The sequence below is a fragment of the Talpa europaea genome (genome assembly GCF_964194135.1).
Source record: "Talpa europaea genome assembly, chromosome: X".
NCBI classification, from domain to species: domain Eukaryota; kingdom Metazoa; phylum Chordata; class Mammalia; order Eulipotyphla; family Talpidae; genus Talpa; species Talpa europaea.
Genome location: NC_140081.1, coordinates 6,194,908 through 6,221,824, shown reverse-complemented (window position 1 = coordinate 6,221,824; position 26,917 = coordinate 6,194,908). Strand labels below are relative to the sequence as shown.

The 26,917-nt window shown below is 37.6% G+C and overlaps 2 protein-coding genes across 2 annotated transcripts; both read left to right on the top strand.

Moving 5' to 3' along the window:
* Positions 1 to 496: 496 nt before the first annotated feature.
* Positions 497 to 15,900, top strand: FANCB (FA complementation group B; the record flags this gene model as incomplete). The annotated part of the gene is made up of 8 exons (XM_084258813.1): positions 497 to 1,441; positions 4,756 to 4,908; positions 6,069 to 6,161; positions 11,129 to 11,257; positions 13,230 to 13,396; positions 14,319 to 14,755; positions 14,872 to 15,109; positions 15,486 to 15,900. The coding sequence occupies 8 exons, from the start codon at positions 497 to 499 to the stop codon at positions 15,898 to 15,900; spliced, it is 2,577 nt and encodes an 858-aa protein (XP_084114939.1).
* A 10,052-nt stretch (positions 15,901 to 25,952) lies between these two features.
* Positions 25,953 to 26,471, top strand: LOC311187423 (translationally-controlled tumor protein; the record flags this gene model as incomplete). The annotated part of the gene is made up of 1 exon (XM_084258815.1): positions 25,953 to 26,471. The coding sequence occupies one exon, from the start codon at positions 25,953 to 25,955 to the stop codon at positions 26,469 to 26,471; it is 519 nt and encodes a 172-aa protein (XP_084114941.1).
* Between the last annotated feature and the right edge of the window lie 446 nt (positions 26,472 to 26,917).

The following is a 26,917-nucleotide window of genomic DNA, read 5'->3' as shown; positions in this document are numbered from 1 at the left end:
GTGAGGCATAAAGGAGTTAAGTCAGTTGCCCCAAATCACACATCTAGTGAAAGGCAGACCTCTCCTCGAGAGCATATTGCTTAGCATGTGCTAAGCATCCAGTAACTGTGGAAGGAGTTACTTGCTACATGAAGCCACCGAATAAAGAGAGGTCAACATCTTTTTACATAAATCCCTAACCCTGGCACTTCCTTGTAGACTGATTTTTAAGAGCTGTACAGAAATAATATTTACAGTGTTATATAATATTTACAATGTTATATAATATTTACAGTGTTATACATTTTTTGATGTATAACATTTTTAAATAGCATAAAAAGCTTAAAGATATTAATAAAATGTGTGGGTACCGATTGATAGTTCTCTCACAGAAATGTGTTTTCTCAACAATTCTTCTACCTTGACAGTTTTCCCCTTTTGTTTTTAGGTTTAAAGCATCCACTGCAATCAATTGCTTTCATAAAAGTGAACCAGCATAAAGACTTGCCATTGTGGAATGACTGGTAAACAAGCGATGCCAGCTGATGAACAAGAAAGGTTCTTGTGTCATAATGGGGAAGTTCTTGTTTTTCGATTGTCTAAAGGAAATTTTGCAGATGAAGGGCCTGCAGAAATACCCATATTACATGTCAGAAGAATGGTATTTGACAGAGAAACAAGAGCATTTGTTCAGAAATCCACGGGATCCTTTAGTCTAAAAGAGGAAAACTCTCCTTTGAAAATTGTGTGTTGCAACTGTGCGTCTGATTTCAGAACTGGAATTAACCTCCCTTATATTGTAATACAAAGTATTGAAAAGAAAAATGTTTTCAAGTATTTTCTACTATTTCTTCACAGTACCAATAAGTTTGAGAAATGTTTGAGTTTTAGCCTTGGCCACGAGTTGAAAGAGTTAAGGGTCCTGAATGGCCCCTTCCTTTTATGGAGACATGTCGAAACATTCTACAGTATCTCTTCCAAAACTGGCGAAGTTGTTACTCTGTCCATTAACTTGTCCTCTATTGAGTGGGCAGGAGAAATTGAAAATCTAGGTATGGTTTTATTAGGACAAAAGGGATGTTATTTATCTGAGGACGGATGGACCCAGTTTTCAAAATCAGATTTCGCAATTCAGAATACCAAATTTTGTGTATATGCTCTTGAAAATCAAGAAGTGTTAAGTGATTCATACATTATCCCCCCTGCTTATAGCAGTGTAATCACTTATGTGCATGTCTGTGCCACCGAAATGGTCAACAACCAGTTAAGAATGTGGCTGGTTGCCCTCACTCGAAAGAATCAACTGATTTCATTCCAAAATGGGACTCCTGAAAGTGTGTGCCAGCTTCCCTTTGGAGATCCTTGTGCAGTCCAACTTATGGATGGCGGTGGAGGAGAAATCCTCTTCGTGGTATCCTTTAGGTCTAACGATGCTTGTGCTGTTTGGAATAAGAACTTTCAGGTACTGTGCTTATTTTCATAATCATTCACTTGGTGTGGTCTTGGATCGATTAAGCATTCCTGTGGTTTATAGAGTTCATCCTGGAGTCTTACTATCCAAATCCATTTTTAGGGCTGCACTTAAAATCATCTATTACATTGTTCTTTTTCTTAAAGTTACCTGAATATTACCTGATAAAGGTTTAACTTGCCATCTTGAGTCAAAAAAATCTTTGAGTTGTTTGGAAATACATAAATATGTAGCTGCAATTATTATATAGTTGTTATTTAAAAGTTGGTAATTAGACAGTTGTTCTCTAGAGACAAATGCTAAGTGTTAATTTTTCTAAAAGTTACTGCTTAAAGAACTTTATTATGCTTTATTTCAAAACTCAGAGCAAGCATTCACATTTTATCTATATATAACAATTGTATGTTTTAGGGTAAGGTTTGGAAATTGCTTTGAAATATGCACTGAAATTGCATGTTCAGTAACACGTACAAAGGAGCAGAAACTGAATAGGAGTTTGGAGGTTTGGGTGGCTCTACCAGTACTGTTTCTCTGACCCTGGTTTAAGATACATATCAGCTCAGTTATGTGATGTGAAGTGTTTATAATTCAAGATAATCATTACTAGTCAGAAATATCTCTCATCTGTCCATACCACCTTGAGCATGCCTGATCTTGTGTGGTCTTGTATGTTAAGCAGGGTCAGGCCTGGTTAGTATTTGGATGGAAGAAATGTATCTTTCATAAGTAATTTTTTAGTATGTAATGTAACTTTTTAAGTTCCGAGCTACTTTGGAAAGGCAGATACTGCCTTCTGTGTCGTGTTCATTAGAAGTTCACTTAAAATTTTTATCACTGTATTATCACCTTTACATGAAATATTGTTGAATGTTTTTAAAAGTTTGAAAGTTATTTTTTGTTATTTTATGTGAATAAGGAGTCTATAAATATATTCAACCTCTGTAATACATAGAGGACTTAAATTCTCAAAAGGAAAATATTTTAAAGCTATCCTATTTTATTTTGAAAACAGTCTTTTTAAAGTGCATTGTACTTTTATTTGAAAGTTGTTTGGAAGATAACATTTTTTTTTTAATCTTTTTCTACTCCCCTTTCAAGAAATGGTACAGGGGAAACATCGTACAATGTTTAGAGTCCTTACTGGGGTTAGGGTGATGGAAAGAACAAACTTAACCTGTGTTTGAATCCCACTGAGCCTTACTAGTATTGCTGTAAAGAATGCTTTTAAAATTTGTGAACTCACTTTCCCTCTTTATGAAGTTGAGGTCATCCTGCTTGAGAGGGGAGAATCCAGTAAAATCACATGATCAATGTCTGCACAGAGCCTGACACCCAGTGCAGTGCAGTAAGTGGTCACTGGTTCGATTAAACAAAGACCAGGACTGTCATCTGTGACTCACTTCATTCCCTAAAGGACTTGCCCTGTCTCTGTAAGTAAAATGCAAGCAAGTATCAATTAGAATATGGAATGAAAATCCAGTTTAGTGCAGTTCTCAGATCATCTCCTCACAAAAGTCCCAGGTATAATGTTTGATAAGTGGCAGGACTTGAAACACGAGAGCTGAGTCTTGAGAAACACATGAGGAGCTTTTCTCTTAGGTTTTCTCTTTCTCTCTCCCCCCTCCACTTTGAGTGAGATACAGCACTATGTACAGTGTAAGGTGTACGGCATCATGATTTTACTTGATATTATGAGATGAGTACCACAAAAAGTTTAAACATCGAACATCTCAAGGAGATACCAAAAAGAAGGAAAAAAGTTGTTTTCCTTCCGATGCACACAACTGGTGTTACCTATAGCCATCCTGTTGTACATTAATTAGATCCCTAGTGTTTATCTTACCACTAGAAGTTTATACTTTTTGGCCATCTTCCTCCAATTTCCCTTCCCCTTGCCTCTGGGAACTAGCAATCTGATCTTTCTGTATGACTTTGGTTTTAGACTTTCTCTCTTAAATAAAAATCATCTCTGCAAAATTGGCAGTCTCTGTAGTGGCCATTTCAACATTGACATCATTGGCCGGTGCTCCTAAAACAGATACTGGTGTATTGTAGACAGAAAGAAGTTAATATGTTTTAGAAGTGTGCTGTCTAATACAGCAACCACTAACCCATGTGGAGAATTTTAAATTATGTATGTGCGTGCCTTGCATTTCTAACTCACCTTTAATTTCCTTTGGATGGCACTATCCTAGGCTAGAGATAAAGCTCGCAAATGTGTGTACACGCATTCTATGGTGTTTGCATGCTGAGCACATTCTTATTACTAAAGTCTCCTCACATAGTTCATTATGCTCCATGATACTCCTGGAGGGGTGGGACGGAGAGAGGATATGGGTTTACAAATTAGCTTCCTCCCTCCGTAAGTGAAAAATCACTGCTTTGGAAATTAGTCATATAGGGAAAAGATTGATATTTGGCTATGTAGGTAGGAGAGTCTTACATTCTGGCTCTAATGCAACCTACACTCCCATACCATCCAGATGAAATATCTGCGCTTCTGGGATTCTCAGTGGGACTGTTAGCTCTTCTGCCTGTGGGAGAAGGAGTAGCTGATTCCCAGAGAGTTCCAGGGACCAATCTGGAGACTTGCAGTTTTATGGACCTTACAGAGGTTGTCTTCTGTTTTGAACTTGCAGTGTTATATTTTATTACAGACCAATCAAAACATTTCCTTAGACTAGGACATTTCTAGGCCTCCCACTATTAGGATCCCTGCTTTTCTGTGCCCCTGATAGTGGCTATGGTCTTCCCCACCATACTTTAGGATAGTAAATTCATCTTGACTACATTAAAGGTCATTCTGCTTGAGAGTTCTTAAAGTGTCTACTAATACCTTCTGGTTACTTCATGCAACTGAATTCATTGCATAATTGGTTTGATGATAAATACATATCCACTAAAGCTTATGGGAGTCCTTAAATTAACGATGTTAGAGAAGGAATCTTCTTGGAGTTACTCATGAGAAAAGTTAGAATTTCAAAATATTTAGTGATGGGAAGTATTAGAATTTATAAATTATAATGAAGGTTTAATATGGAAATCAGGCACATGGCAGTCCCTGGACAAGCATTGATAAAATATTAAATCTAAGTACCCTGTTATTTATAAAGTGATTATAACTCCTTATGTTTTCTGATCCCCCAGTATGTTAATCTAATTTTTTTGATTTTTACCATTTTCATGATATGTTTGTAAGCTTAAGGATGACAAATTATAATTAAATACAACAAAAAGATTTAGTTGATTTCATACCTGACTTTTTCCCCTTCTCTGTTCCTCCTTTGCTACTCTCTTTCTTTCAGGTTGCTGCTAAGTGGGAAAATATTAAGTCAGTACTGATAGATGACTTTATTGGAACTGGAACTGAACAAGTACTACTAATTTTTAATGACTCTTTGAATTTAGATTGCTTGAGTTCATTTAAAATAACAGATTTTGGCAGCATAAACTATTCAGTAAGTTCTGTTTACTTTTTATACATTAAGAACCAGTTTAGGAAATGTGCTTTAAAACTTTGACCCACCCTTTAGTGATTTGTGCTTTTAAACTAGACTTTTTGAACTTTAAAAATACATAGACTGACTCTTTTATTTATTTATTTATTTTTAAAGATTTATTTATTTATACAAGCCCTGGGGTACAGGCCAGAGAAGCGGGAGGGTGAGAGAGTCTACCAGAGACAGAGCAGGGAGCAGAACAGGCAGAAGGACCGAAATACACTGCTGACGGGCACAGCAGATGAGACAGGAGAGGTCTGTCTGGCCATGTGGGAATCTCCCCAGCCAGGCGGGAATCGAACTGGCACCGTGGAGGCTGCTGACAGCTTCACAGCACTGCTCTCAACCCGCTGTGCCCTCAGGGAGGCCCAGATTGACTTTTTAAAATATATACATTGAATCCCCTTTCAACAAGTTATACAAATTGACTGCTTTTTATATATGAACTATCTAGTAGTCATTCAAATGATGATAATATTGTAAAATAAACTTCATTGTTACTTCTAAAAATCACATTTTAGTCCAATAAACATGATAAGTTGGATTAAAAAATAAAGTGAAGTGAACCTGCCTTATTAAAAGAAGTAGCAATTCATAATAACTTAAGAGGTTGGGCATAAGAGAAGTAATACCCCTGAACTTTCAGATCCATATAAATATTCTGAGCCTCAGCATTTTTCATTTGTAAAATGATGATTTGTTTTTTCTCTACTTAATAGGATTTTATAAAAAGCTAGTAACTTGATACTTTTTGAAGCAATACAGGTTTTTCCGACTGTTTGAAAGTAGGAAGTTCTATTTATGATTTTGTAGATTAGGGAACAATTTTGAGCATTCGCAGAACAAAAAGATAACCAACCAGATCATACCAAATAGGAGTGTTTTACTTTCAGAAAGTGAGAGAAACCTGTAAATGGGTATTAGGTGTGAGGTTATAGTAGTTCTTTTCTAGTTACAAGAAGATGATGGGGGAAATAGATATTTTGTCTTTTATAAATTAGCATGTAACATGGAAAACTTCTCATGGATAAAGTGATTGGATAAATTTTATGTGTATTTTGTTAATCTTAAGTTTCAATTTATTCCAGAATTTCAATTTTAGTTTCTTTTCTTATTAGAGCGAACCGTTGGAATGCAACGAAAATGATTTATTTGAAGACACACAGAAGAATCGTTGTTTGATCATTCCACCTCTGGAAAGAAGAGTGCAAGTTAGTGCCTCTGTTTGCTTTTTACTTTAGAATTTTGGGGGTTAGTGCTGTTCTAAACCAAGGAAAGAAAGGGCCTTAAAGAGTAAGACCCAACACCATATATGGGGAAACATGGTGTTCTAAATCAAAATCAACAAACAACTATAAACCAGAGACACTTGGGGGGGCGGGGGGGTGAGGAGGGATTAGGGTCAAAACAAGGGGGGGATGGGAATTGTATGGGGAATATAACCAAGATGAAAATGCATACATTGTGCAAAAGTGAAAAATGATGTAAAAATATATAAAATAAAATAAAAAAACTATTATGACATTACTTATAAATATGTCATTTAAAATGATACCTTTTGTAGTAAGATAATATCAATTTATTAAGCCTCATGATACAATGTAAAAAGCTGACTTTTGAAAACACATTCTTTCCTAGTGTGTAGTATCAATGTATCACAACATACTTTATGGAAGCGCCAAATATGATTTATAACATGTTGCAAACATGAATAGTTTACCTTCAGGTCTTCATACAAAACTTCTGATGAAAGTTTTTGTTTATTCCACATCTTTGAAGGTAATGCATGTTCCCTGTAAAATACTCAAATTTTTATTAAAATAATTATTTAATATTTAAACAATTTAATTTAAATAAATATTAAATAATAATTTAAAAGAAACCAGTATTGAAATTACCTATCGTTTTGATAACCTACCTTTTTTATTCATAAAAATGTTCAAAATATACAGAAAAGTTTTTTTAAAAAGTTAAATTATCTCTATCAGTGATTATCTCTTTGGTCCCCATGTGGATTAAACTGCTGTTACTTTTTAAAAAATCATGTTTGCCTCATCTTTGTGCTTGTTTATATACATTTTTGTAGAATTATTTGAAAGTTACAAATATTTAATACTTCATTCTTGGTGTATTATAGCGGAAACCTCCTAAAAATAAGGCCATTCTATTATGTAACCTCAATACTATTATTGCACTTAGAAAATTAGTAATGATCTTTTAATCTTACTTACTTTTTAGTCTATATTCAAGTGTTTTCAATTATCACAAAACTATTTTAGCTGCTTTTTTTGGGATCTAACTAAAGTTGACACTTGTATCTGATTGTTAGATGTCTCATTGACCTTTTCATCTAGAATAATGCCACCCCTTCATTTTAAATGGCACTACTGTGGATGGCAGGCCAACTGCCCCTCCTTTTAGATGAATCTGTTTCATTGTGGTGCCATTTAACTTTTTCCTCTATCTCTGGCATTTTTTTGGTAAAGGACCAGATAGTTAATATTTTTCACTTTGTAGATTGTTTTAAAATTATTTTATAACTCTTATAACTTTCAGAGTTAATTCACTAAATTCTTACTGAATTATAAATTCATAGTAGACGTGAATGTGAGTAGGTAAAAACATAGTGGACATAGAACAATAACAGAAAAAGATTGTTGCTTTAAAAACTTTTGTTCTCTGAACAGAGTAAAATGCAAAGATAAATTGTGGAAAAAGCAATTTTGATGTGTGACAAAGGGTTACTTTCCTTAATGTAAATATACTTTCTGAGACACTATTGATGAGAATATAAAGTGGCTGAGCCTCCTCAGAGGGAAACTTGTTAGAGCTATTAACATATGAATTGCACATGTCTTTTTACTCTCACAGTTTCATATCTGGAATCTCTTCTAAGGATATGCTTGTACATGTAAGAAAAGGTTATTATTGTACAGAAACATATTGGTAGTAGTTATAAATAATACAATTCAGTCAAAATAAAAATATCCATCATTAGGAGAATGGCCACTGAATTACGATACACATGGAACATGACACACTATGCAGATATCACAAAGAATAAGGTAGATATTTTTTTGATTTAAAAATGATCCCAAAATAATTTCATTTATGCTAACATGATTTTCAGAAGTTCCACTTCTGATAATATGTCACCTAATTTCTTTAGAGAAACTCTTCTGATTAAAACAGCTTAAAAAGATAATTGGAATATTTTTTAAGCAACTTAAAAAAATTCAGTTAACATTGCATGTTGACATTATAGAAGTCAGATGTACACCGAGAATCAACATGTGTATATACTACATTAAGTTCACCACTGAATGTCCAGTTTCAAAAAGCTAAAAATAAAGGAATACGTTTTCAGGCCAAACTCCAAAGACTGGAACCCAGAGAGATTTGACCTAAAGCAGGAGTATCCTAGGTACCTGGCAGCAACAAACAAAATCCTCTCTCAAAACGCAAATTTATCTGAGGCCTCTCATAAATGCCCCAAGTTATTTTTCAAAGAAAATGAACCACCCACAGAATAAGCACAAAAAGAAACAAGACATTATGAGTAATGCTTGCAGAAAATAACCAGACACCATTTCTATAAACTGAAAATATATTGAAATTTAAAAAAAAGAAAAACTCAGCAGATCATTTTAACAGTTGACTCAGGGAGACACAGAGCAGATAGGCAAATCAGAGCACATGTTAGAAAAATTAGCCAGATGGGAGCTCAGAGACAAACAGGAACATGAAAGAAACGCAGGGTCACACAGAAACAGGGGGACGAGACAGGCAGGCGTCCATCTTGTTTCCAGTGACCCATGGTATCGGCAGCCCTTAGCATAGATAAAACTATCCCTAACCCCTGGCGATGGGCAAAGAGACACCTGATTGGTGGTGTTATTCTTCTATCACTCAGGGGCAAAGCAGACGCACAGTCCTTTGTTCATGCTAGCTGGATGCCTGCATTGGTGGCCAGAGCTGTTTTATGCCTAGGGCACATGGGGGGAAAAAAATTTCCAAGCATTTTGGAGATTAACAAGTCTAGACTTGCCTGAATTTTACATATGCAGAAACAAATGGAGAGACAGAAAGTCTATATAACTTGCAGAGCTAGCATTCGAGTCCATTTCGCTGTTCTTTCTGCCTCAAAGCGGGTTTTCCAGCCCGTTGTTGGAGGGTAAGTGGGAGATCAGGACCTCGGGGAAACTTGTGCACATGTGCAGGAATGTTCATGGCAGCATTGGTTATAGTGCTCTGCAGCTGGAGTCGTGTAATCCAGATGTCCGTCAGCTGGAGGATGGAGAAGTAAAACTGGTCTAGTCATCTGATGACACACTTGAGAGCAGTGAAAGGCATGAAAGGCTACTAGTGACTCTAAAATGTAACATCTACGGAATGGCTCCATTTATAAAAGGTTCAGAAGCAAAACACAAAAAACTAAAACTATTCTTTAGGAGGTCATACAATGATGATCAAATTATGAGGACAAACAAGGAAGCTATCTTAAAGGCAGGGGAGTGTTGCCTCCCGTGGACAGAGCCAGCTTAGTGACTAGGGTGCCCCCCCCAGGCAGCTCCTGGAGTGCGGCATTTTGCCTTGAGTGTGATTACATAGGTGTTGACTTCACTAGTAGTTTGTGAACTGTGTTTTATGTTGTGCCTTCTGCATGCATGAGAAACATTGCAATACAAAAAGTAAAATAAGCAAGGTTTGATGTAGTATATATACCTGTATTTGGTTTGGGGTAGGTTTTGTATGTGGGGAGGAGAAAGAAAGCATTCCTTAACACATACATGGAGAAGTTCTGGAAAAGTGAACAATCTATTGGCTGCGCAAATGGGGTTGAGGGTCTAGGAAGGGAAGGCAATTGGAACTTTTAGGTTTAAATTTCTTACCATGTGCTCATTTTCATCATTTTCTGACAAAACATAGTTATGTACGTTTAGTGGTTCACCAGTTAGGCCTGGAGCATGGGAGGGTGAGTGGGGAAGGGAGAACAGGGGTAAGGTCTGGGGGTGCCCTTCTTTACACTCTGCCCACACATTCCTCTCTTACACTTCCTACGCCCCCAGCAGCCTCCTATTTGACTCTCCACCTCTGATGGGTACATCTCCCTTCCCCTAAGTCACTAGTTACTCCAGGAAGGAGTGACGGAATGTAAATGATTTGGAGCCCACAGAACTAGGTAAACAGATGAAGTTTTAAAATATTAGCTAGACATTTTGCAATCTTTGTGCAATGAGGTAAGATATAATTCAGACTTCACTCTCCAACTTGTTTTCATTGATAAAAAGAAAAAGAATTCACCTGTCTTAAAACGTAATTTAAATGGAAGCTAAAAACAAGATGCATTTTGTTTTTTAAGTCTAGAACAAATGTGTTATATTAAGAACTGGATTAATTCTTAAACAGTCTCAGACTCCATCTGAAATGAAACAGCTATCAGTTCCATGATGGGACTCTTTTTAAATTTTCAGCAACAAAATACGTTTCATGAATGTTTCATCCTTAGTGCTGAGATCTATCTAGTATAAAAAGGAATGGATTGCTCTCTACCCAGTTCAGAGCCAGTTCTCTTTTTTCTGTAGCTAAGCTCTGATTCTAGTACTGAGTTTATTAGCACAAAAATAAATCCTGACAGTTTGAGGGCTGTTATGTGTTATCTTTAAAATTTTGTTGTAAAGGTTATGTGAACAGAGGATTTCAGACAGTATCAAATTAAACATGACTGTTTCTAGTGATGGTACTGTCTTTGCTTTTGTGGATGCTCTGTTTTTGAAGCAGAAATTATCTCAGTCAGAAAAATAGTTTGTAAGCATAGGAGTGTTGGTACACCTTGATTTCTATTCATATTCATTGGACATACTCATATTCATATTGGTTACTTAATTCAGTGGTGAAACATGCTAATATGTGGGCATTCTCTCAATTTGATACATAAACTATTGCAGTTGTTTGCTGTGTGATTTTTTTTTCCTTTGAAAGAAAAAAATGTACATTTTTAAAATTAGAGGCTTAAAATTAATACATAAAACAGCTTTGCTCTGGGAAGTGCCCTCTGATCTTCTATAGAAAAATGAATTAATAAGCAAATTTGGAGAAAGTGCTCCCTGAGTTAATGGTGTGTCAGGTTTCATTTGAAATTATGTCTCTGGCAATGATTTTCCTTTCTACTTTACAGGTTGGTTTGGCTTCTATTCAGGAATTACAGCAGCATCTCTTACTTAAGGAAAAAATGATTTCAAAATCTTGCAAAAGTTTTATCAATCTGGTTCATGGGAAAGATGATAGTACTTCAAGTACAGAGGAGGTAAATTAATCATGTCATCATTTTATCATTTCATGAATTGAGACTATGCAAGCTATTGAACAGTTATTTAAATTGGAATATGGAATATGTTAGAAAATGCTGTTCAGTGGATCAAGAAGAAAAGTGGCAGGGGTTATACTATTCAGCTTTTATGACATTGAAAAATATTTGATTAAGGGGCCAATATTATACAAATTTGCAAATTCTTCTTCTGTAAGATATTAAAATCTCAGCTATCAGGAACCTTGGGGAATAAGTCATTTTGCTTAAAAAAGATTTAACTATTCGACTTTTTTATTTGTATGGTTTGAATAGAAATTGCTTCAAAGTGAATTATATATTTTTGACTTCTTAAACAGAATAAACTGAGCATTTTTAACCTTGTGTTGATGATGATGTAATTTCATCATTACTGTAGAAAGTGTTCTTTTAAAGATATTTATTCCTCTTGTTAATGTCCCTAAATTGCAGTGCTTTTTTAGTTCTCATATCTGTTCACTGTAAGAACACCTTCAGGTACCTTGCAGTTACTTGTGCTGGTTCAATAATGTAGAAAGTTAGCAAAAACTGTTTCAACATCATAAAAATTATATAGATGCATATTAGTTCCATCCAGAGAAAGACATAGCATAACAATATTACAAAAACCAAAAGAGAGCTAGATGTCGGGAAGCTTAATGTTGCATTTTATTCTTTTAAGTCACCTTGCTCCTGAGCTCTGACTTCCTTTGAGATTATTGACCATTCTTGTAATGGTCTGTTTTTTGCCTGCTTTAGTCTTAGCAATATGAGGATTTGGGTACAAAAATATGATTCTGTTACTGTAAGAAACATAACAGAAGCACATCATGTTGAGCTTCTGTATTACTGTTCTAACTGCCCTAGAAAACCTCATGACCCCTATTGTAAAAGTCTCCTCATTTCCCTTCCCCCACCCACCTCAACGATCTTGTCCGTTTGAGAAAAGGGGAAGAGATACTTAGAAATAGATGGTTGAAACCACTGTGTGTAATGCACCATCTTGTGCCCTTCACGTGGTTAATTTTAAAAGCAATCCTGGCAGGTAGTAAACATTTCCGTAGGTTTTGGATGAATACCCTGTCTTAAATCTCACAGATATTGGCAGGAGCTCCTCTGTACAGTAAGTGCCAAAATCTTTTCTCAGCCATTACCACATGGAGGGGCAGTAATAGTTAAGAAGAGCCTGGGCTCTGGAACCAGCCCACTTTGGTTCAAATTGCAGCTCTGCTGCTGCTGACTGTGTGACTGTGGCTAGGGGAGTGAGCTCCCTGTGCCTGTTTGCTTATCTGTACAGTGTAGGTGATGCCACTGCTGACCTCTAGAGTACTAGAGTTATTGTGAAGGTTAAATTGATACTTGAATGGCATTTAGGACAGTGCCTGACATTTACTTAGCCTCCATAAGTGTTTTGTATTATTATCATTACTCCTCCTGCTCCTGTCTATCATCACCATAAATCCGTGTGTGTGTGTGTATGAGTGAGTTTGGCCTGGGCTTTAAGTGTACAATTTTAGCAGTAATCTGTTGCAGGTCCAAAGATAGTTTAATCAGATTTATTCATATGTAAGTTCATGGTTAATAGGTTTAGTGCAAATCACTGATAAAATAAAGACTGGATCGTTCTCAGCATACCTGGGGCACATGCTGGCCAATTATTGGTCAAAATGAACTCTCGGTTAATATCCCTGCTGTCTGGATTGAACATCCCACCGTGTTTCTAACCAGGCTGTGCTTCTTGAGCTGAGTAGATAGCTAATTATATGTTTTATAAATTTTACTTTAGTGAGTTATATATTATGTATAATATATCATTATAGATTTTAAATTATCTTAAAACATGTAAGCCATGAGTCTTGGCCTAAAGCTAGCTGATTTACATTATTTAGTTTTGTTGCATTTGATAAGGTAGTTTTTTTTCTTAGCAATCAGTTATTTACACATGTTTTTCTATAAGGAATGTCTTGTTACACTTTGTGGTAAAGAGGAAAATCCTATCCATACCTTTGATGAAAAGCCGCCAGACAGTTTTCAAATCTCAGAACAGATAGTGGAGAAGATATGGTATCGTGTAATGGATGATAACTTGATTGTTGGAGTGAAAACTTCATCTTTGCACCTGTAAGTACATTGTAACATGATAACATTATCTTGATGCCCAACAGAAGTATAATGCTGCCCAACAGAAGTATAATGCAATTTTAAATGTTCTAATAACCATACTAAAAATAGAAATAGAGGTGAAATTAAGTTTAACATTATATCCAAAACATCATTGTTGAGGGATAAACAATGTTCTCTATTAAAAAGTAGACTTTACTCATTTAGGGGAGTATAAAGTATAATTTAGCCATTAGAGGTATTTGAGTTCTAAGTTATTAAAACAAATTCTCTTAAGAAGTTGCTTTTTTCTTATTTAAGAAGAAGGGAGGATAGAAGACCTACCTCGAAGATAAAATCCATGTATTATTTTTCTATTCCTTGCTTTAGAAAAATTACTTTTTCTAAAGTCTAACATAGAGGATAGTTTTTGCTTTCCTCTGTCCAGAAAAGTGATATTTACAGGATCTTTAAAAATGTTTTTGGCTTTTATGCTTCATTTCTTGATATATTTTACAATGGAAGTAATGTTTATTATGAAAGGAGAGAATAGAGTTTCTTACTGTTTGTATGGCATTTAATCAGCTATTTAATTTAATTTAATTTATTTTTTTAAAGATTTATTTATTTTTATACAAGAGCTGGGGTACAGGCCAGAGACACGGGAGGCTGGGAGGATTCACCAGAGACAAAGCGGGGAGCAGAACAGGCAGAACTGACAAAATACACTGCTGAGGGGAACAGCGGGTGCAACAGGAGAGGTCTGCCGCGCCATGTGGGATTCTCAGCAGCCGGCCAGCATCAAACCCACACTGCAGAGGCTGCGGATGGCTTCACGGCGCTGCACTCAATCCGCTGTGCCACCAGGGAGGCCCTCAGCTATTTAATTTTAAAGAATGAACTTTTAGACTAAATTAAGCTCTGAATTTTTTTTTTTTGGCAGATCTCTGAATCATGTGACTTTATCGCTGTTAGTGGCTCAAGCTGATTCCTCCAACTTTAATTTTGTGAAGTGTCGAAATAGGGTGATCAAGTTGAGGAGGGATTCTTTGCCAGCACCGCATTTAGTGCCATGTGAAATAGAATCCCAGGCAAAAAGAATCAGGTTGACTGTGGACACTGACGAAGAGAAAAAGGAACGCTTTGTTAGTAAACCACCATCTGAGAAAGATTCTGTACACCTAATTACTGCTGTAACATCTCTTCCACCCCTTTTAGCATTCAAAAATTTTGATTGCATTGTGCTGCTACAAGTCAGGGAGAGAGAAAATGCTGACTCTTCTGAAGATGGCTATATTCAGTGTGGCAGGATCTTCATAAGTCTAGAAGATCTTTCAAATGAAAAATACATAGTCACATTTTCAAAGAAGAATCCTATAGGTAATTTTTGTTGGTTCTTTTAAATCATATACCCGATTGCATAAGAAAATTCTAAGAACTCTCTTCGATAATGGACAGAGTTTAATGACAGAGCTTATGACATCTTTTTCTTGTAGAACACATGGAAGATCTCTTCGCACTTCTTGCAGCCTTACACAAAAGTTGTTTTCAAATCATATCACCCAGTTATGCCCTAAATTCAATGAAGGTGTGGCTCTTTGACCACATGAAATGTGAAGTGATTGAAGAATTTCCAGAAATGTACTTTTGTAAAAGGCAAGGAAGTTTCTATGGAACAGTTTTCAGTTGGCAACAAAAAACACCATTTGAAGGGATTTTAATGGTCTATGTCAGGTATGCACATCAAACTTGCATCCTTTTGGAGAAGTTAGTTGTGTGTGTGTGTGGCCTCATTTAGAAACTGAAGCTCTCTGTTGTACTTTTGTTTGTTTTTGGCTTGTTTTGCTTGACTAGGGTCTAATAATTATTTTAAGATTTTTTTCTTGCATCTCCCCCAATGACATTTTAAAAATAAAATATTGATTAATATTAACTAATATTAAGTGACTTGGTATAGGATATATGTGATTGGTATAGTCTTAGTGTCATCAGTGATCACAAGCATGCATTACTGGTTCTGTTTATTGCTAGAGTGTTTATAGATGACTATTGATTATTGCAATCTATTGTATACAAAATTTATAATATTGTGTTTGGTTTTTTATTTTAGGAATCACACAGTTTTGTTCCAGTGCCTTCATAACCTGATCGGAGTTCTCCCTATAAACTGTGTCCTCAAAAAGCTAAAATCAGGAATGGAAGATTTCCCAATCGATCATTTGGCATATACTTTGGAGAAGGAATTGGTTACCCTTGGTTCTCTTTCTTCTGCTTTAGTCAAGGTTGAAAACAACTTGGAGCAAAGGTGTGAGGTGAGCAAGGAACAGAGTAGTGGCGATGAGGCTGTATTATCAGACAGAGAGGAAAACATCCAGCCATACAGGGAAGAACTTCAGAGAGAAAAGAAGCAAACCTTGATGATGAACCTAAAAGTGAGTGGTGCCCTTTACAGAGAAATAGTATTGAAATTATCTGAGGTTCAGCTACAATCAGACTCTACTGCACAGAAACTGATTGGTTTATAATTACAATATCAATTTGATTATTTTTTTAAAATTTGTTTTTCCTCCCAGAGTGTTTGGTTCCACTTAGGTTTGTTTTACATTACAGGCCTCCTTTATAAAAATAAAGATTGAGGCTTATTGTTTTTGGTTTTGGTGATGACCATGCACCCAACCCCTGGGGCATTTGTTATGTCTGGACACATTTTTTGGTTGTCAGAGGTAAGGGGGCTGGGGACAGTGAGGCCGGTGCACTGTTCACATCGAGAGGGTACTGTCGGGGCTGCTGCTAGACATCTTACTCTTACTGGACAGCACACAGAATAATCCAGACCAAAGTGTCAGCAGTAGTGCCAATGTTGAGAAATTTTGCCTTAGAGTTAGTTACCACTTAAATGAAACAAGTGTAATAACAGTATTTTGGTCTAAATCTTTAAAAAATGTAGTCTTTAATTGTATTCTGCTTAGTAAAACCTTCAAATAGATAAATTATATGAGGTAGTCAGCATTCACAAGTTTATGTAAACATCAAAGTCCTGGGAAATTTAAATGGTGGCGTGTGTAGGTGAGACCTTTAGAATGCAAGTGTTTGAAACCCTTGCTAATTTAACTTTTATTAGAAAGCTCCCCTGAAATTGTCTGGGTATAGGAATGTGAATATTTTAGGGCATTTCCCTGCAAAGCATATCACTTTCAAAAGACTAAGCATACTTACAGGCCACTCTTTAAAAAATAAAAATGGAAAATGCCTTTAAGCTATCTGAGATTCCAGTTCTAGGCAGAGCTAAAATATAAAATTCTTACTAAAATAACTTAAAGAATATGGTGCACCTTAGGGACTGAGAAATTTAAAAATAAGTAAAAAATCACTTCAGTTAAGACGTGATTTTTAAAGGGTCCAAAGAGACATTTCAAAGGGAAGAAAGCTCAACCTATTCTTTTTTTGGAAAAGTGAAAATTCTGAAGTTATACAAAAATGTCTGGAAAGGGAAAAAGACACAAAAGGATATGGGTCAAAAGGGATGCTTCTGATCCTTTTTGCTCTAAAATCCTTAATTGAGATGGAAGTTTCCATCTCAGTTGAAAGAAATGAAGATGATTATAGGAAGTGGCATTTCATGCTTGTAGCTGTGAAGTGCTAATCCTCCTAGCCCCCCTGCCTTAGAAGGGCTTGTACCTAAGGATCTGATGATGCGGATGGATTTTAGAGAATGTAGGTTATTATTTTCTGGTTTTGGTTTTTAAGATAGTCCATAAAATATGCTGCTTCTTTTTTAAGTAATCCACTGCAAAATGAGATAGGACTCTATAGCTCTATTTCTATGGAATATCAATGGAAAATATTTCAGACTTTCTGGAAATGCAGTCATTTTAGGATTCATTGGAAACCTGGAAGTAGTGTCTGTCATCTGCTATCTATTGAAACCACCCATGCTATGTTTTGAAAGAACAACCGAGTACAGGAACTAAATTATAAAACAGAATTAACAGTTGTAAGTGGAACTTAATTGCAATAGTTTATAAACATTAGTATAATAAAAACTAGCACTGTGCTTACTTTTTATTTATAAAAGCAACCAAATGTATTACTTTGTAGATACCAAGTCATCTCTTTACAAGTGGGTTTCTTTCTCTAGTATAGTTTTTCTACTTGCTCCAAACTAGAAAAGCCAAAATTTGAGGAAGTGTTGCCCTCGTCACGTTCTCATCACTCTCTCATGAGTCATCTCTCTCTGTTAGCATATTCCTCTGACCTTGTCACAGATCTGAGGCTCCTCTGAAAAACACGCTCCCTCCAAATCCAGAGTTGTTCTGAGCACTCCAGTTTTCAGATACAGCTTTCTGTCAGCCTCCTGATCCTGAACTGAGGAGTGTGCATGGCGGCTTAGCATGCCTTTGTTCAGTTTGGTGACCAAGATTAGGCAAGGGGAAGAATTGTAGCCTTTACTGAGTGTCAGTTGTCTGCCGAACAGTAGGCCTGGATCGCACATGCACACACAAATGCACATACACGTTCACACTGACATCTGTCCTTATCCTGAAGATTTATTCCTTCACCAAAACCCTTGAAGTGTAGTTATTAGTGTTGTCACCAGTATGGAAAAGATATTAAAGCAATTAAGGGGACCGTTGGAAGCAACTTGATGCTATACACATTTTTCCAAAATCAGCTGACCCTTGAAGAATTCTAACAACATACTAACATGTCTTTTTCAGTCCCGATGACATCTCTTTCTATTATCTAGAATTGATTACTCCATTTTTTTCCAGTCTGAGAAAGGAAAAGATGGAGCTTATCTCTTTCCTGTCCTCTCCAATAAAAGCTAACATTTCAGCTTTCCAGGCTAGAAGACTATGCAAAACTTTGTTTTCTTTTTGTCTAAAAGTTGGTCAGTGCCAGATACTGAGAGATGTCCCTATCGTCCTCGTGCTCAAAGTTGTGAAAACATCACTTTCCTTTCTAATAATTTGCAACTGAAAGTTCTTCCTTAGTTGCCCCAACTGAAGAACTTTAGGCTTTTGCTCCGAAGACAGTATGGAAAGAATGCTCTCTACAAACAGTGCACTTATTGAATTCTTCAAGGATTTGTTCTTTTTTCCCCTTTGGAGTTTCCTCTATTTGTTACTCTGGTTGCTCACTGCACTTCCTCAACGAATTAGCCCTCGCCTCTTAAATCCTACTGTGTTGAGTATCTCCACAATGCTAGTGGTCTGGCCTCTTTCTACAACCTTACTTCAGTAATCCTTTTTCTTTCATTCGGGTTGCAGCCACTATTCAGGTAGTGAGCGTCCGTTAGGTCCCTTGGTGTTAAGAGCTTTGTTGTGCTTCTCCTGTGAAAAATTAAACAATGTGTTTGCATAGGATTGTGTGTGGATGGTTGTATCAATCTGACCTTCAAAATATCTTCTAATTTTGCCAAGGTGTTTTCATCTCCATTGCTACCTCATTACTCCATGCTGCCATTACTGTTTACTTGAACTATTTCATCAGCTCCCCAACTTGTCTCCATGTTTTCACTCTTGCTGCCTTTCAGTCCTCTTCTGGAAACAGCCGCCACAGTTGTCAAAGTACAAATCTGGTCTGAAAATTACTGTTCACCATCTTTGTAATGTTTCATTGTTGTGCAGTGGCTTCCCATTACTTTTAGACAAAAGGTCAGAATCCATAGTGGCATATAAGGTGTGGTTTCATCCGGCCTACCTCATGAGCCTACCTAGTATTCACTCCTGTCTTCATGGGCACTAGTCATTAGCAGCCTATCAGTTCTTCAAGTACAGCATTCCCATTATCTACGCGCTTCCCTCCATTCCTGCTCTCCCATTCAGCTAGTTCATGCCCATTCATCCCTCCCAATCTCAGTTTTTATTTGTTTATTTATAAGATTTATTTTTATTTATTTATTTATTTATTTTATTTATGCAAGCACTGGGTACAGTCAGAAGCACAGGAGGGTGAGAGAATTCACCAGAGCCAGAGCGGGGAGCAGAGCAGGCAGAAGGACCGAAGGACACTGCTGAGGGGAGCAGCGGGCGGCAGGAGAGGTCTGCGCGCCATGTGGGACCCTCCTCCGGTGGCCAGGGAGCAGACGGGGATCGAACTGGTGCTGCAGAGGCTGCGGGCAGCTTTGCAACCCAGCGCTCAACTGCTGTGCCACCGGGGAGGCCTCCAATCTTGGTTTTTAATTCACTTCCTCATGGAAACCTCTGAGCTTTCAAGACCAAGTCACATCCTCCCAGCATACACTTTTGTGGCACGTTATACTTCTTTCTAGTAACCATGATTATAATTTAATAACTAGCTATAAGCAGGTGCTATAATTAACTCCAATTTGAAGTCAGCAGTTGGCTCCAAAACGTAAATCTTTCAGTACTGTTAACTTCTCTCAGCGCCCTTTTTCTGTCTTGATAACTTTCATGTCCCATCTAGTATAGTGTATTGTACATAATTAACACTGATCTAATAGTAGTATATTTTTTTAAAGAAGAAAACGCGAATGAATGAAGTGTAGTTTTAAGAATTCAAGTAAAGGGACAACCTTGGGGTGTTTGTGTGTGTGTGCGTGTGCATGCATGTGCACGTGTGCATGAGTGTGTGTATGCATGTGCACACTTGGAGGGGGGTGGAGATTTCCCATATTATGTATCATGTTAAGGAGGTTGTACTTAATTCTCAATCAGTGTTTTCCAGACTTTGACCACATGGGTGAGTATGGTTTTAAAAATTGGGGAGAACAGCATAGATTTGTCTTTTTGCTTTGTAAAATAAGGACATTTAAAAAGTAGCATGAAATAATATATTGACACCAGATATAGAATGAAGGTAATTTAAACTGAATACATTTGACTTCATGAAAACAGTTACGACACTTGCTTTTCTTTTCCCCCAGTCTTACTGTGCAAACACCCTAGCTGAACTTACAGACTTGCACTTGTCAGTACTTCAAGGGTTAGGAATCATAGATGGAAAGTTTTGAAGGAATTTGTGTTGGCAAGTGGATGGTCTGATTTTTAAGTTACATGGGTGGTGATGTTAGCTCTTTGGAGGCTGGACTATAAAGGACAAAGAGTAAACTCTAGAATAGCTATGAGGGTGCTAGGGTAGTCTAGGTGAGAGATGGAGTATTGATTTAAATTGGCAAAGGTAAAAGGAAGAAATATATTGCAGAGATATTTAGCATTTGTGATCAGTGGAATTTTAAAAAGTTGGGAACCACTTGAGTTGCATGTATCTGTACATACACACACACAAGACAAGACAAGATTAGTCCTAGATCTGAATCAGATTGGGCAAGTGTAGAACATAGCTGTATGAATTTTTCAAAGCTATAAATGTGATTCTGGTGCTCACCATTAGTTAAAAGCCATAAGTAGATTTTCACTGAAAGGAATGTTAGTAGTCAAGGGAGACTACTATTTTGCATTAATGATAGAAGGTAGGGAGAAGAGTAGCTTAAACTCCTTCAATGAATTTACCCCTTTTATGAAAAGGTTTTTTTTTTTTTACATGGGCTGAGCTTACTTTAGTAAATGAGCTGAACTTGGTGAAAGCATTCTTCTTTCCCTACTTTCAAACAGTCTTTCTGGCACATCTCTATAGCTTCTCTGGTATTTTTAGGTACTGAAGAACAATCTCGTTTTCAGGTATTGAAAAGTTTAGTTCTATCTGTCATCATGAAATGAGTCTACATAAGAAAGCAAATATGTCACAATTAGAGTAACAACAAAGAGGTAGGAAATCATGCTTATGCATATCATGGAAAAACGGCTGATACAAAGTCAATGCGAAAATTTTAAAAGTTGTTAGAGAAGAAAGACGTTAACTTCAAAGAGCAACAACAAAACTAATAGCCACTGTCTTATCAATCACCACTGAAATCAGAAACAAATGGAATTCCTTCTTTAAACTGATAATTAAAAATAACTGATAGCTTAAATTTTGTGGTTAGCAAAAACATGCTAATAAATGAAGATTAAATAAAGACATTTTCACACAAAGACTATGAGAATTCATTGTTAACAGGCCTGCTCTACAGGAAATATTAAAGGAATTCATTCAGGCAGGAATGTAATGTTGAATGGAAATATGAAAATGCAGGGGGAAATGAAAGACATGAAAATATGCTTGGAACAGCAGCTTCTATATGAAGATATAGAGTAAGTAAATATAAATGAATAAATACAAAACAATATTGTTTTGTCTTGAGCTAAAGTGATTTATCGAATTAAAATGCATGCCATTAGGGGAATGATATCACCAAAATAGTGGAGTATGAGACTCCAGCCTCCATCCCACCGCAGAGAACATCAAGTAGACAGCTATGAACAGATGAAAATAGCTCTGGGAGAGTTCAGGAGTCCTCTTAAGAAACTTTGCAATATAGTGGAGAAAAAAAAAAGAGGGGGTGGGGAGAGCTTAGGAAGAACTGTTTCATTTTGCCTGTATTTTCCTATCTCCCAGATAAGTGTTGCTCAATGCCAAGAGCGAACTCCCTGGCCCAAGATAGTGGCCAGCTTTCCCAACCTTTCAGAGCACTGCACAGAAAACCCACTTCAGTTTTACCCCACCCACAGACCAGCACAGCTGAGACACTAGAAATGGGTAGGAACGAGAAGGCCTGAGGCCACATGTATCAGCCATGCAGTGGGGGAGGGCATGGCCTGCTCTGTAAAGGACCCCAGCAGCTTCCACCACTGAGGACCTCAACAGCCTTTCCAGATGCTGCAGATTCCTTCATCATTCATCACAGGACCTCATCACAGACTCGGGTGACTGCTCCATCGAGGATCCTAGCAGGTTTGACACTAAGAAATCCACAGCCTGGACTCACTGTGGACCTCCTGCAGCTTTTGCCAATTAGAACCTTACAGGTTTTTATTTTTGTGGACATTGGCTGCCTGAGTCTCTCTATACTACTCCATCCAGCCATGTTACTGTGGAGCCCAAAACCTAGGATCTGGACTGGCAAGCAGGTATGGCCTTGCTGTGGCCATGCAAGTACTGAACATCAGCTTAAGTCTCTTCAACAAACCCTCATCACCATGCACATGTCTGCAGCTAGCCCCTGTAGACACATGAGCTCATGTCAAATGTCCAGCCTAATAGCTGCTTATTCTACTCCTGGATATAGCCTGACACCTGTCACAGCCTCCTCTGCTGTGCATGCACTCAGAGCTGTTTCCTACAGCCTTGCGCTCTAACTCCTGTCACCAGCCTCCATCACTGCATGTGGTGTGTGTACCCATAGCTAGCCCCTGCCATCACATCTGACAGCCCAGGCCCGTATAGCTACTCATGGTCTTGGATCTGGCCGTACCTCCTGTCGCTAACCTGCCTCATTGTATGTGCCAACAGCTAACGCCTGCAGCCATGCACCTTCACCTCCCAAGTCCCAATCCCTGTAATTGGTGTGGAGTGCTGTTCATACTCCCATGCAGACACAGGAATGCGTAACTATTGTCAAGGCCCTCAAGGCTCCTTAAAAGAGCAACAACATAACTAATAGCCAATATCTTATCACCACTGAAACAAATGGAATTCCTTCTTTAAACTGCTAATTAAAAATAACTGGCCCACAGATCTGGGACCAGATCTGGCCTTGACTCCTGTTACTGGCTGCAATGTCATATGTGTGCCCAAAACTAGTCCCTGCAGACACGTGAATGCTCATCAACAACCAGGCCCCTGTAGATCTGTGTGGGTCCATATCCAGCTCAAATCCTGCCACTGGCTTGTACTGCTGATAAACCCACAGCAAGCACCTGCTGCCTCACACCAGCAGACTTCCAGCCCCCACTCCTGTCACCAGCTTTTACTGCTCTGTGCATGGCCATGGCTAGTCCCTGTAGCCATATGAGTGCACACTGACAGCAAAGGCTCTCACAGCTGCCCATGAACCAAGAGCTGGTCCTGACCTCTGTCACAGGCACACACCTCTTGATAGGCTAGTAGCTAGGCCCTGCAGCTGCATTCCTGTATGTTGCTGGCCCTAACATGCATCATTGATCCCTACTGCTGTAAGTGAACTTGGGTCTAGCCACTGTAGTTAAGTGAAGGCCGGAAGCCATCCCTGACTCCAGTCACTGGTTTGTACTACCACTTTTGCCCAAAATAGCCCCTACACATGTATATCTGCACAACTATGGCCCCAACTCTCTTAACCAGGCTCCACTGCCATTCACGTGCCTGTAGCAAGTCCCTGCAAGGGCATGCTGATAGCCAGGTATACTGCAGCTGTTCATGTGTCCATTGTTGGCCTTACCACTATGTATGTGCATACAGCCAGCCCCTACCACCACTCAGGCACCTGCATTAAGTGCTCACAGCCACGCATGTACATGCCAATGTTTCTTGCTAGAACTGCCGTTACCCCTGTCCCTTATTGCTGGACCTGGAAGCACTAATGAGGACCTCCAAATTCATTCTAGCAGCATTGCTGACCCTGCAGCTTTCACTGCCAAGTATCATGCAGTTGTTAGTGGTGTAGCTATAGATGCCTAAGCCTATGAGGCACCACATATGCCCACACTTGACACCCCACATCAGTAGGCCCACAGCCTAGTACAATGCAGTATGATTCAGCATTCCCTGACCCACAGATGAAGGTCTTTTCTTACTAAAGTTTGTCCATAAAGTCTGCAAAAGGTGACTGCTTAAAGTATGCAGGCACATAAACAAGGCTATATGGGTTAAGAAGATTTAGGAAACTGATACCATGAAAAGAACACAGTATTCTTCCAGTAACCAAACCAAAAGTAACGACGATCCACAAATTGTGTGACAGAATTGAAAACAGTTGTTCTAAAGAATGCCAAAGAGCTGCAAGCAAGCATAGATCAACTATTTAACAAAACCAGGAAAACAATACAAGAACAAAATGAGAAGTTTAACAGACAGAAAATGTAAAAAGATCAAATTTTGGAACTAAGAAATATAGTGACTGAATCTTAAAAATTGTAATAGGAAGCATTAGCAGCAGACTTGATCGATTAGAACAAAGCATCAGTAAGCTAGGAGACAGGTCATTTGGGATTATATAGCCAGAGTGAGAAAAAGAATGAAAAAAAATGAAGAAAGCCTTTGAGAATAGAAACTGTCATCCAGTGAAAGAATTTTTGCATTATGTAATCATAGAAGGATAAGAGTCAGAGAAAGGAGCAGAAGGCTTATTTAAAGAAATAATGACTGAAAACTCGCAAATCTGGGTAAAGATATGGACATCCAGGTGCATGGAGGTCAAATGTCCTGAATCAGTTTCAACCTCATAAACACTTCGCTGAGACACATAATAAAGGTGTCAAAAATCAGAGACAAATAGAGCATCTTGAAAGTAGCAAGAGAAAAGCTCCTCACATATAAGGGTACCCTCATAATTCTATAAGCATATTTTGTAGCAGAACTTTTGTAGGCAAGGAAAGATTGGGATGATATATACAAAGTGTTGAAATAAAATAACTGGCAATTAAAAATACCCATCAAGGTCCTTCAGAATTGAAGGATAAAGATATTCCCACAAGAAAACAAAGCTGAAGGAGTGCATCACTATGAGAAATATTAAAGGGAGTCCTTTAAGCTAAAAAGAAAGGACACTCACTAGTAACATGAAATTATATAAAAGTATAAAACTTACTGGTAAAGGTAAATATAGCATAAACTCAGAATACACTAATGTTGTGATGGTGGTGTGTATATCACAAAACCTTAGGATGAAGGTTAAATGACAAAAGTATTAAAAATAACTATAGCTATAATTATTTGTCAGTGGATACAGAGTATAAAAAGATGTAAATTGTGACAGCAAAGGTATAAATTGGTGTATATCAGAGGCTGAGGCTGAAGGCTGGAATAATAGAAATAGTGATAAAAGTTATAAAATTTCATTTATAAGATTAATAAATTCTGAAAGCTAATGCACAGCATGCTGACTAGAGATAGTATATACTTGAAATTTGCTAAAAGAATCTATCTCAAGTACTTTCATATAGGTAGCTATGGGAGGTAATGGATAGGCTAATTAGTTTGATATGGTAATCTCTTCACAATATATGCATATATCAAAACATCACATTGTACACCTTAAATATACACAGATATTTGTCAAAAGATAAATTAAAAAATATAAGTGTTGTTTTTTTTTTTTTTTTTTTGTGGGACCCTCGCCGGTGGCCAGGGATCGAACTGGCACTGCAGAGGCTGCGGGCAGCCTCGCAACCCAGCGCTCAACCGCTGCGCCACCAGGGGAGGCCCTAAAAATATAAGATATGACAATCAAAACATTCTGGAGGACAAATGTATTTTAAGTTATTAGATTGTTCATGTATTAGGAAAATGAAGAAATACCAATTTGCATTAGGATCTAATAAGCCAAAAATGCATGTTTTAATCTGTAAGTTAAAAACTTCACATTAATAGATGTCTGTACAGCATAGCACATCCACTCATAGATACTTTCTTAAAATAAATTTTAACTTTTCCGCCCGCTCCCCCCTCCCCCGAGCGCCGCTCCGGCTGCACCAGGCTCGCTCCGAGCTCTGGGCTCCTGCTAAGCTAGCGCCGTCGTCTCCCTCGAGCCGCCATCATGATTATCTACCGGGACCTCATCACCCATGATGAGATGTTCTCCGACATCTACAAAATCCGGGAGATCGCGGACGGGCTGTGCCTGGAGGTGGAGGGGAAGATGGTCAGTAGGACAGAGGGTAACATTGATGACTCGCTCATTGGTGGAAATGCCTCTGCTGACGGCCCCGAGGGCAAAGGTACCGAAAGCACAGTAATCACTGGTGTTGATATTGTCATGAACCATCACTTGCAGGAAACCAGCTTCATAAAAGAAGCCTACAAGAAGTACATCAAAGATTATATGAAATCAATTAAAGGCAAACTTGAAGAACAGAGGCCAGAAAGAGTAAAACCTTTTATGACAGGAGCTGCAGAACAAATCAAGCACATCCTCGCTAATTTTAAAAACTACCAGTTCTTTATTGGTGAAAACATGAATCCAGATGGTATGGTTGCTCTGCTGGACTACCGTGAGGATGGTGTGACACCATATATGATTTTCTTTAAGGATGGTTTAGAAATGGAAAAATGCTAACAAATTTGGCAATTACCTGTCATCATAACTGGCTGCTGCTTTTCATTGACACAACACCAGGACAGACAAATGGGACTGATGTCATCTTGAGCTCTTCATTTATTTTGACCTTGATTTATTTGGAGTGGAGGCATTGTTTTTAAGAAAAACATGTCTTGTAGGTTGTCTAAAAATAAAATGCATTTAAACTCAAAAAAAAATAAATTTTAAAATATACCCACAGAAAGACCAGTTCATGGAGCTATATTATAATAAACCCTTAATAATAATAAGTCCTTCAATAGGAAACTAGGTAAACATATTGTGGTATTATATCCCTACTCAGAAATAAGAAGGAACACTCACATGGATTAATATCATAAATATAGTGTTAAAAAAATCTTTAAAAAGTAATTATTTGCATGATGTTCTAGAACAGACAAAATTAATCTATGCTTGGGAAAGGT